Consider the following 12,233-nt stretch of genomic DNA (forward strand, 5'->3'; position numbering starts at 1 on the left):
CCCCGGGACCATCAGTCCTCCCCCTGCCCACGTCCGAAGATGAGGAGGATTTCAGCACGCTCCCGGAGTCACCGAGGACCAGACCGACACTGGAATCGCCGCCACCAATGCGTCGCTCCCAACGTCAGATCAAGGCACCGGCCTGGCTAAAACTGTAATTGGTTCGGGACTGTTAAAGCACCATGTACTGGACTGCAAATTTTTTTTGCCTCTGTATATTAAAACTTGTTCTGTATGTAGTTCTCCGCCACCCCCCGCCGGACTCAATTTTAACAGGGGGTGAAGGTGGTAATCACCACTGTTGTATATATTAGGAGATGTGTGGTAAGGCCCTGTACTACAGGTACTGGGGTATTCCCTGCCTGCTGGCTCTGCCCAGTAGGCAGAGTATAAATATGTGCGCCCCCGTACAGCAGCCATTTCGCCAGCTGTTGAAGGAGGCCACACATCTTAGTGTAATAAAGCCTCAGTTTAAAAAATAATAATTTTTATTCAAATTTTTCACAAGATATCAACAGCAAAATACAGAAAGAAGAACCCCCCCCCATTCATAAATTAACAGCCTTCATCAACACAAAGGCAAATATACAAACCCCCCCCCCCCCCCCCCCCGAGTTGCTGCTGCTGCTGACCATTTTCTACCGTTCTGCCAGGAAGTCTAGGAACGGTTGCCACCGCCTGAAGAACCCTTGCATCGATCCCCTTAAGGCAAATTTCACCCTCTCCAATTTAATAAACCCCGCCATATCGTTGATCCAGGATTCCACGTTTGGGGGCCTCGCATCCTTCCACTGAAGAATCCTTCGCCGGGCTACCAGGGACGCAAAGGCCAGAATACCGGCCTCTTTCGCCTCCTGTACTCCCGGCTCCTCTGCCACCCCAAGTATTGTGAGCCCCCAGCCTGGCTTGACCCTGGAACCTACCACCCTCGACACCGTCCTCGCAACACCCTTCCAAAAGTCCTCCAGCGTTGGGCACGCCCAGAACATGTGGGTGTGGTTTGCTGGGCTCCCTGAGCACCTAACACACCTGTCCTCGCACCCAAAGAACCGGCTTATCCTTGCCCCGGTCATGTGAGCCTTATGCAGCACCTTAAATTGTATGAGGCTGAGCCACGCGCAAGAGTTCACTCTCCCCAGGGCATCTGCTCACCTCCCTTCGTCAATCTCCTCACCCAACTCCTCCTCCCACTTACCCTTTAGCTCCTCAACCGAGGCCTCCTCCTCCTCCTGCATCACCCGATACGTTGCCGAGACCCTCCCCTCTCCAACCCACACCCCCGACAGCAACCTGTCCTGGACCCGCGTGGCGGCAACAGTGGGAACTCCACCACCTGCCGCCGAACAAACGCCCTTTCCTGCATATATCTGAAGGTGTTCCCCGGGGGGAGCCCGAACTTATCCTCCAGCTCACCCAGGCTCGCAAACTTCCCGTCCACAAACAGCTCCCCCATCCTTCTAATACCTGCCCTGTGCCAGCTCAGGAACCCTCCGTCCATCCCCCCGGGGACAAACCAGTGGTTCCCCCGAATCGGGGACCACACCGAGGCCCCCACCTCCCCCCTTTGACTTCTCCATTGCCCCCAAAGTTTGAGGGTAACCGCCACCACCGGACTCGTGGTATACCCCGTTGGAGGAAGCGGCAGCGGTGCAGTCACCAGCGCCTCCAGGCTCGTGCCCACACAGGACGCCATCTCCAGCCTCTTCCATGTCGCCTCATCCCGCACTTACACACCATCGCCACGTTGGCGGCCCAATAATACCCACAGAGGTTAGGTAATGTAACCCCCCCCCATATCCCTGCACCGCTCCAGGAACACCCTTCTCACCCTTGGGGTCTTCTGCACCCACACAAACCCCATAACGCTCCTGTTAACCCGCCTGAAGAAGGCCTTAGGGCTCAGGATGGGGAGGCATTGGAACAGGAACAAAAACCTTGGAAGCACTGTCATTTTAACTGACGGCACCCTACCCACCAGGGAGAGTGGCAGCACGTCCCACCTCTTAAACTCCTCCTCCATCTGCTCCACCAGCCTCATGAAGTTAAGCTTATGTAGGGCCCCCCAGCTCCTAGCCACCTGGACCCCCAGGTACCTGAAACTCCTCTCTGCCCTTTTTAGCGGGAGCTCACCAATCCCCCTCTCCTGGTCCCCTGGGTGCACCACGAACAACTCGCTCTTCCCCATATTAAGCTTGAACCCGGAGAAATCTCCAAACTCCCTAAGGATCCTCATCACCTCCGGCATTCCCCCCAACGGGTCCGCCACATATAGCAGCAAATCATCCCCATAGAGCGACACCTGATGCTCCTCCCCACCCGCACCAGCCCCCTCCAGTTCCTCGACTCCCTCAACGCCATGGCCAGGGGTTCAATCGCCAGCGCAAAGAACAAGGGGGACAGGGGACACCCCTGCCTCGTCCCCCGGTGTAGCCGGAAATACTCTGACCTCCTTCTGTTCGTGGCCACACTCGCCACTGGGGCCTCATACAGCCGCCTCACCCACCTGACGAACCCCTCCCTGAACCTTTTCAACACCTCCCACAGGTACCCTCATTCCACCCTATCAAAGGCCTTCTCCGCGACCATCGCCGCCACTATCTCCGCCTCCCCTTCCATCTGCATCATTATAACATTCACGAGCCTCCATACATTCGTATTTAACTGCCTCCCTTTCACGTACCCCGTCTGATCCTCGTGTATGACCTGCGGCACACAGTCCTCTATCCTTTGCCAGCAACTTTGCATCTACATTGAGGAGTGAGATAGGCCTATATGACCCACACTGTAGGGGGTCCTTGTCCCGTTTCAGGATCAGGAAATCAGCGCTCTAGACATCGTCGGGGGCAGAGCCTCCCCTTCCCTTGCCTCGTTGAAGGTCCTTACCAACAGCGGGCCCAGCAGGTCCGAATACTTCTTGTAAAATTCAACCGGGAACCCATCCGGCCCCGGTGCCTTCCCCGCCTGCATGTTCCCTATCCCATTGACCAACTCCTCCTACCCAACCGGCGCCCCCAACCCCGTCACCTGCCCCTCTTCCACCCTCGGAAACCCCAGCCGGTCCAGGAAGCGACCCATCCCTCCCTCCTCCAGTGGGGGTTCAGACCGGTACAGTTCCTCGTAGAAGTCCCTGAAGACCCCATTGATACCCACCGCACTTCGCACCGTGCTCCCTCCTCCATCCCTAACTCCCCCGATCTCCCTAGCTGTCTCCCGCTTCCGGAGCTGGTGCGCCAGCATCCCGCTCGCCTTTTCTCCGTATTCATATACCGCCCCCTGCGCCTTCCTCCACTGCGCCTCCGCCTTCCTGATGGTCAATAAATTGAACTCAGCCTGGAGGCTACCCCGCTCCCTAAGCAATCCCTCCTCCGGGGCCTCCGCGTACCTCCTGTCCACCCTCACTATCTCCCCCAACAACCTCTCCCTCTCTCTCCTCTCCCCCCGCTCCTTGTGTGCCCTAATGGAGATCAGCTCTCCTCTGACCACCGCCTTCAGTGCCTCCCAGACCACACCTACTTGCATCTCCCCATTGTCATTAGCCTCCAGGTACCTCTCTATACACCCCCGGCCCCACCCGCTCACCTCCTCGTCCACCAGCAACCCCACCTCTAGGCGCCACAGCGGGCCCTGGTCCTTCACCCTCTCCTCCCCCAACTCGAGGTCCACCCAGTGCGTCCGCAATCGCCGAGTACTCCGTATCCTCCAGCCACGGAATCAGCGCCCTGCTCATGACAAAAATGTCAATCCGGGAGTAGGCCTTGTGGACATGGGAGAAGAATGAGAATTCCCTGGCCCCCGGCCTTGCAAACCTCCATGGGTCCACCCCTCCCATCTGGTCCAAGAACCCCCTCAGCACCTTGGCCGCCGCCGGCCTCCTGCCCATCCTAGAGCTAGAGCGAGCCAATGCCGGGTCCAGCACAGTGTTGAAATCGCCCCCCATTATCAGGCCCCCCGTCTCCAGGTCCGGAATCCGGCCCAGCATGCGCCGCATGAACCCCGCATCGTCCCAATTCGGGGCATATACATTGACCAACACCACCCGCTCCCCCTGCAGCTTGCCACTTACCATCACGTACCTACCGCCATTGTCTCCAACAATGCCCGACTCCTCGAACACTTTCTTCTGCACCAAGATCGCCACCCCCTGATTTTTTGCATCCAAACCTGAATGAAACACCTGCCCTACCCACAACTTCCTCAACCTTAGCTGATCCGCCACCCTCAGGTGCGTCTACTGAAGCATGGCCACATCCACCTTCAGCCCCTTCAGGTGTGCGAACACGCGGGCCCGCGTGACCGGCCCATTCAGTTCCCTTACATTCCAGGTTATCAGCCAGATCAGGGGGCACATCCGTAAGTTAACTGACTCCTGCTGACCCCGGCCACTCCATCGACCCCTCCCAGTGTGGAACTTCCCCTCCCCCCCCCCTTGTCCACCAGCAGGCTCTCATCCATTCCACTCTTCCCAGCTCCGGCCCCGCCCCTTCAACCCTAAGCACGGGAAAAAGCCTGCGATTTCCACTCGCCCGGCCCCGCCTCCTCTGGCGCAGCTCCCCTTTCCAGGCCCGGTCCCACTACCCCTACCCCCAACTCAGGCCTCTCTTCCCCCCCCCGGCGGGGCCCCATCTCCCCTACCGACCATCAATCCCCCAAGCAGTTTACCTACCCCCCCCCACGAGCCCACCCGGCGGACCTAATCAAAACAATGCCCAATCAACCCCCAGAAAACAAAGAACCCCCCCTCGAAACACAACCCAACAATCCCCAACCATCCCTCCACCGCGACCCCTCGTCCCCGACCCTTAGTCCGAGTCCAGTTTTTTGGCCTGAACAAAGGCCTACGCCTCCTCCAGGGACTCAAAATAATGGTGTCGGTCCTTATAGGTGACCCACAGACGCGTCGGCTGCAGCATACCGACCAAACTTCACCCCCATCCTGCGCAGCGCTGTCTTCGCCCGGTTGTAACCGGCCCTCATCTTCACCACCTCCGCGCTCCAATCCTGGTAGATCTGGACCTCCGCGTTCTCCCACCTGCTGCTCCGCTCCTTCTTGGCCCACCTTAATACACACTCCCGATCAGCAAACCGGTGGAACCGCATCAGCACCGCCTGCGGCGGCTCGCTGGGCTTGGGCCTCCTCGCCAGCACTCGGTGGGCCCCCTCCAGCACCAAGGGCCCCTGAAAGGCCCCCGCTCCCATCAGCGAATTCAGCATGGTGACCATGTAGGCCCCCACGTCCAATTCCTCCAGCCCCTCCGGGAGACCCAGGATCCGTAGGTTCTTCCGCCTCGACTGGTTTTCCATCTCCTCGAACCTCGCCTGCCATTTCTTGTGGAGCGCCTCGTGCGCCTCCACCTTCACCCAGGCCCAGGATCTCGTCCTCGTTCTCCGAGACCTTCTGCCGGTCCTCCCGGATCGCCACCCCTTGGACCGTCTGGGTCTCCAGCTGCTTATCAATTGAAGCCTTCATCGGCTCCAGCAGCTCTGCTTTCAGTTCCTTAAAACAGCGCTGGAGAAGCTCCTGCTGCTCCTGCGCCCACTACCTCCACGCTGCCTGGTCTCCGCCCGCCGCCATCTTGGTCCTCCTCCCTCGCACCTTTCTTTACTTCAATGCCACTTTTTAAAATCGCCCCACTCCTGGTCCACTCCATACACTATCGGGAGAATGTTGCTGTCCCCTCTCCACACCGGAAAATGTCGAACAAGCGCCGTTACGGGCCCTAAAAAGAGCCCAAAAGTACGTTTTTAGCGGGAGCTGCTGAACGTGCAACTTAGCTCCGCATAGCCTCAACCGGAAGTCATAAAGCCTCAGTTGGATTCAACTCTCGTCTTTGTGCAAGTGATCGTGCATCATGGCCTAACTAAGGTTCTATACAACTGCTATATGACTTGCCAAGTTTTATACTCAATGCCCCGGCCAATGAAGGCAAGCATGCCGTATGTCTTCTTGACTACCTTCTCCACCTGTGTTGCCCCTTTCAGTGAGGGGGGAGAGGGAGAGAGAGAGAGAGGAGGATTTAAAATAACTGGGGACCACCGTAGTCTCCTTGGAGGCAGGCCCCAGGTTGGCCTCCAGTGCTTCCTCCTCTCCGACTCCATGGAACCGAGGGCAGCAGTAGCGAGGTAAAGATGCCTCGGAGTCATTTGCCGCTGTCATTCCTGTTGGCTCCCCATTGTTGGCACCATGATGTCAATGCCCTCAGTGATGGTCCTCAAGTGACTGGGCTATGTTCTGCAGTGCCTTGGCGATGTCGACCTGTGTCTGGGCCACGTCCCTCAGCGACTGGGACATGATGTCTAGGCCCTCAGCCAAAGTCGTCACAGACTGAGTCATGCCTTGGACACCACCACTCAAGACACAGATGTCGTGTTTCAGGTTTTCCACTGCAGTCGCCACCCTAACAGTTTTGGCCTTGGTGTCACGCATTTCTGGCACCATCTCCTGTGCCTGAAGACTTTGGGACTCCTCTTATTGGCCTTGAAATCATTGGAATATCGCTGACACCCCCTCCTGAATCTCATGATGTGTCCTATCATCTGCATCAGCTCTGGGAGAACCTTGTCTAGAGGCTTGGCACCTGGCTGGGACCCAGCTATGTCCTGGGATCCAGCAGATTTCCAACTGCGTCTCCCTTGGATGTTCCTTCTTCCACCTGATGTGCAACAGCAACCATGTCATGCTCACCAGATTGTACCCCAGAAGCCTGTCCGCTAATGTCGTACATCGAGGTGTGAGTCACTGTGCTGGGAACGGTGCGGGTGATCGCTGTAACACCTCACTGGTGGTCTCCTCCGAGGCATTATGAACCACATGCTGGATGGGACAGGGGTGTCTATTGCAGTTGGCATGTGTCTTGTGTGGGCACCGCACCTTGTCATGAAGGGATTGTACTGGTGGGTGCAGGGGGGGTTCTGAAGACCACGCTTGAAGATCAGATGTGGGGAGGGTGCGGGGTGTCAGCCAGTGGATTGTGGAGGGAGGGTTTGGGTATTTGAGGAGTGAGGCGGAACTGATGCCAAGAGAGAGTTGATAACGTATCCTTGCAGCTCGTTGGGAGTTCATTGATGTTCTTCTGACATTGGACGGTGGTCCTCTTTGTCGTGCTGCCTGCACTGGTCCTCCGACCCTCTTGGGGGAACAGGGTGGCCTGCCTCTCATCCACGGCATGAGCACTAAATGTCGTTGAATAAGGGCCATGATCTCGCCAATGCGAAACCCCAACCAAACGCGCCCAAAACCGGACTTTACCTTTGGTCTGCTGAATCATGGCCATTGTGTTTAGATTTAGGGAAGCAGGTCATGAGATTGGAGTGGGATAAAGATGATGAAACTAATTAGAGAAGTCAGGTCTGTCCGTAGTTTTGCAGTTTGATCCAGGTTTGGGAATCTGCCAGGAGTTTTTAAGTTGAGCAGCAGTTGAGTCAAATGTTTCCAGGTTGAACAGGATTCTGACAAAGACAGAAGAATCTGCAGGCTGTTTCTTGAAAGGGTATCTCTCTCTTTAAGCAGTCTTTCCGAGAAATCTCTTTACAAACGTATAGCAAGTATCCCTGTGTTGCTAACTTTATCCATAAGTGGCTTTTGACCTGTAATGTATGTGCTCTATTGGAGATAGAATTGGAGATAGGTATAAGTTAGAGGTAAAAAGGCTTTTACTTTGAGAATTAGTTAACTGTTAATTGAAAAGCTGGTTTCTGTGATGTTAATGGGTTTAATCCTGTGTTAACAATAAAGTTTGTTTTAATGTAAAATATATCTATTACTCAGTCACCACTCCTGGGGTGAAGTATTCTTTCCTCAATAAATCAAAAAATCGTTGGGGTCTCATCTGGCTTCCTAACATAAATTAGGGTTTGGTCTGGGATCTTAACAATAATAGCATAATTTCCATGCTCCATTTGTTTAATTGGCTGTTTCAGTTTGATATGGAAGCAGTTTGATAGCGAAGGCCTGAGAGGAAACCAGATACAGTTCTATAGAATGATCTTCTTGAGGGCAGGGGTGTGCAAAAGGATGCCTGAGGGAAATGGTTGTGAAAACCTAAATAAGGTCAATTGTTGCCCAGGGCAATATTTGAAAAAGGTTAAGTTAACACCTCTACTAGGAAAAGTAACTAGCTTTTCGGAGTCAATTTATTGCATAAATTTTTTAAATTGTCTTCCACTTTCAATGGTATTCTGCCTATTTACTGAGTTTTTGCGATCATTCTTTAATGTGCAAGCAAACAATGATTTAGAACTGTATAGGTTCTGGTAGTTTTAAAGCAACAGAAGACATCGTGAGATCGGACACTAATTGTATATACTGGTTTACTTGTAGTTATTTTTAAATGCATTTAAATTACAGAAATATTTCTGTGTTCTGGAGTGGGAGCCAAATAGATCTTTCGAGTCATGTGGCATATGGGACTCAAGAAACTGCAGTAAAGCAAGATAATAATTAGGTGAGAAAGGAGTAGAGGTAAAAAAGAATGGGACTAAATCAAAGAAAATATCGAAAGTGAAGCATCATGAGGGAAAGAAACGTACAGAAACAGACAGGCACTTAGGGAAACTTGGGATTTGCAATAAATATAGTCATGCCAATGTAGTCTGTTTTCTTGAATAAATGAAAGAGAATAAAACAGTGAAAATGTAAAAGCCTTTTAATTTATTGTCCAGTGTGTTTATGGGTTTCCATTGCACAGGAAGTGCCCTTGATATATTATGTTTGTGGTCTGTGGGGAAACCCTGGTTTCTCATGATGCCTTTCTTGTAAAAGTGGCATAACCCTGCTCCAGAGGCTGCACCTATTGTTAAAAATGTTTATCCACATCTGATTTGACTTCCTTGGTCACTTAGTTCACATTCCAGTCAGTCTGCGCCCTTCCAAAAGTGTTCAAATTCCCTTGAGCTTGTCTCAAGTTTATCCTTACCTCCTGTAAATAGCAATATAGAAAAGGTCCTTGCGAGATGATGAGGTTGGTGCAAATGCAACTAGCAACCGTTTGGTGAATGGCTCGAAGCTGTTGCTTGGCTAATTCCACACCCTGTTGCAGTTTATCCAGGTTACTTCTAGAAAAGCGAAGAATTAACAAAATGTAGTTAACAATTTCATTATAAATTCTGATTTCAACCTATTGACTCTCACTTTGTGCTCCACGTTAACAAAAAGAACCTGTGGGCAAGGGGAGTACAGGTGGGTTGGATTCCGATGGGTTCTCCAGTTCTGATTAATAAGTTTGTGGGTGACACCAAGTTTAGTGGAGTAGCAGATAGTGTTGAGGACTGTCAGAAGATACAGCAGGATATAGATAGGTTGGAGACTTGGGCAGAGAAATGGCAAATGGAGTTTAATCCAGACAAATGTGAGGTAAATGCATTTTGGTACGTCTAACATAGAGGGTAAATATACCGTAAATGGCATAACTCTTAGAAATATAGAAAGTCAGAGAGATCTGGGCGTGCAGGTCCACAGATCTTTGAAGGTGGCAACACAAGTGGACAAGGTAGTCAAGAAAGCATATGGAATGCTTGCCTTCATTGGACGGGGCATTGAGTATAAAAACTGGCAAGTCATGCGACAGTTGTATCGAACCTTGGTAAGGCCTCACTTGGAATATTGAGCACATTGCTGTTCGCCACACTACTAGAAGGATATGGAGGCTTTGGAGAGGGTGCAGCGGAGGTTTGCCAGGATGTTGCCTGGTCTAGAGGGTGTTAGCTATGTGGAGAGGCTGAATAGACTCGGCCTGCTTTCATTAGAAAGACAGAGGTTAGGGGTGACCTGATAGAGCTCTACAAGATTATGAGGGGAATGGATAGAGTGGATGGGTAGGCACTCTTTCCCAGGATGGAGCGGGTCAGTCACCAGAGGGCACAGGTTTAAGGTCCGTGGGGCAAAGTTTAGAGGAGTTGTGCGAGGCAGTTTTTGTACGCATAGGGTGGTGAGTGCCTGGAACGCGTTGCCAGGGGAGGTTGTGGAAGCAGATACATTAACGGCGTCAAAAGGCATCTTTTTTTTATTAAATATTTCATTGAAAATTTTTGGTCAACCAACACAGTACATTGTGCATCCTTTACACAATATTATAACAACACAAATAACAATGACCTATTTTATAAACAAAAAATGAATAAATAATAAATAACAAAAATAAAAACTAGCCCTAATTGGCAAACTGCCTTGTCACAAGTAACACTCTCCAAAAATATAATTTAACAGTCCAATATATAATTATCTGTAGCAACGACCTATACATACTATACAGTATATATTAACAACCCTGAGAGTCCTTCTGGTTCCTACCCCCCCCCCCCCCCCCCCCCCCCCCCCTCCCCGATCCTGGGCTGCTGCTGCTGCCTTCTTTTTCCCATTCCGTCTATCTTTCTGCGAGGTATTCGACGAACGGTTGCCACCGCCTGGTGAACCCTTGAGCCGACCCCCTTAGGACGAACTTAATCCGCTCTAGCTTTATAAACCCTGCCATGTCATTTATCCAGGTCTCCACCCCCGGGGGCTTGGCTTCTTTCCACATTAGCAATATCCTGCGCCGGGCTACTAGGGACGCAAAGGCCAAAACATCGGTCTCTCTCGCCTCCTGCACTCCCGGCTCTTGTGCAACCCCAAATATAGCCAACCCCCAGCTTGGTTCGACCCGGACTCCTACTACTTTTGAAAGCACCTTTGTCACCCCCATCCAAAACCTCTGTAGTGCCGGGCATGACCAAAACATATGGGTATGATTCGCTGGGCTTCTCGAGCACCTCGCACACCTATCCTCCACCCCAAAAAATTTACTGAGCCGTGCTCCAGTCATATGTGCCCTGTGTAATACCTTAAACTGAATCAGGCTTAGCCTGGCACACGAGGACGACGAGTTTACCCTGCTTAGGGCATCTGCCCACAGCCCCTCCTCGATCTCCTCCCCCAGCTCTTCTTCCCATTTCCCTTTTAGTTCATCTACCATAGTCTCCCCTTCGTCCCTCATTTCCCTATATATATCTGACACCTTACCATCCCCCACCCATGTCTTTGAGATCACTCTGTCCTGCACCTCTTGTGTCGGGAGCTGCGGGAATTCACTCACCTGTTGCCTCGCAAAAGCCCTCAGTTGCATATACCTGAATGCATTCCCTTGGGGCAACCCATATTTCAGGTCAGCGCTCCCAGACTCGTGAACTTCCCATCCACAAACAGATCTTTCAGTTGCGTTATTCCTGCTCTTTGCCACATTCCATATCCCCCATCCATTCCCCCCGGGGCAAACCTATGGTTGTTTCTTATCGGGGACCACCCCAAGGCTCCAGTCTTTCCCCTATGCCGTCTCCACTGTCCCCAAATCTTCAGTGTAGCCACCACCACCGGTCTTGTGGTGTAGTTCCTCGGTGAGAACGGCAATGGGGCTGTCACCATAGCCTGTAGGCTAGTCCCCCTACAGGACGCCCTCTCTAATCTCTTCCACGCCGCTCCCTCCTCCTCTCCCATCCACTTACTCACCATTGAAATATTAGCGGCCCAATAATACTCACTTAGGCTCGGTAGTGCCAGCACCCCCCTATCCCTGCTACGCTGTAAGAATCCCTTCCTCACTCTTGGGGTCTTCCCGGCCCACACAAAACCCATGATGCTCTTTTCAATCCTTTTAAAAAAAGCCTTCGTGATCACCACCGGGAGGCACTGAAACACAAAGAGGAATCTCGGGAGGACCACCACCTTAACCGCCTGCACCCTCCCTGCCATTGACAGGGATACCATATCCCATCTCTTGAAATCCTCCTCCATCTGTTCCACCAACCGCGTTAAATTTAACCTATGCAATGTGCCCCAATTCTTAGCTATCTGGATCCCCAGGTAACGACAGTCCCTTGTTACCTTCCTCAGCGGTAGGTCCTCTATTTCTCTACTTTGCTCCCCTGGATGCACCACAAACAACTCACTTTTCCCCATGTTCAATTTATACCCTGAAAAATCCCCAAACTCCCCAAGTATCCGCATTATTTCTGGCATCCCCTCCGCCGGGTCCGCCACGTATAGTAGCAAATCGTCCGCATACAAAGATACCCGGTGCTCTTCTCCTCCCCTAAGTACTCCCCTCCACTTCTTGGAACCCCTCAACGCTATCGCCAGGGGCTCAATCGCCAGTGCAAACAATAATGGGGACAGAGGGCATCCCTGCCTTGTCCCTCTATGGAGCCGAAAATATGCAGATCCCCGTCCATTCGTGACCACGCTCGCCACTGGGGCCCTATACAAC

General features: G+C 52.4%; 1 protein-coding gene across 2 annotated transcripts in view; it reads right to left on the bottom strand.

Annotated features, from left to right (window-relative positions):
- cdc45 (CDC45 cell division cycle 45 homolog (S. cerevisiae)) overlaps positions 1-12,233 on the bottom strand; it is a 147,723-nt gene that overhangs the window by 22,014 nt on the left and 113,476 nt on the right. For both annotated transcript variants that reach the window (XM_072498178.1, XM_072498180.1), the window contains exon 14: positions 8,913-9,051. In XM_072498178.1, the coding sequence (XP_072354279.1) occupies positions 8,913-9,051 (139 nt within the window). The remainder of the gene's footprint in view (positions 1-8,912; positions 9,052-12,233) is intronic.

Source organism: Scyliorhinus torazame, chromosome 1 (genome assembly GCF_047496885.1).
Source record: "Scyliorhinus torazame isolate Kashiwa2021f chromosome 1, sScyTor2.1, whole genome shotgun sequence".
Lineage (NCBI taxonomy): Eukaryota > Metazoa > Chordata > Chondrichthyes > Carcharhiniformes > Scyliorhinidae > Scyliorhinus > Scyliorhinus torazame.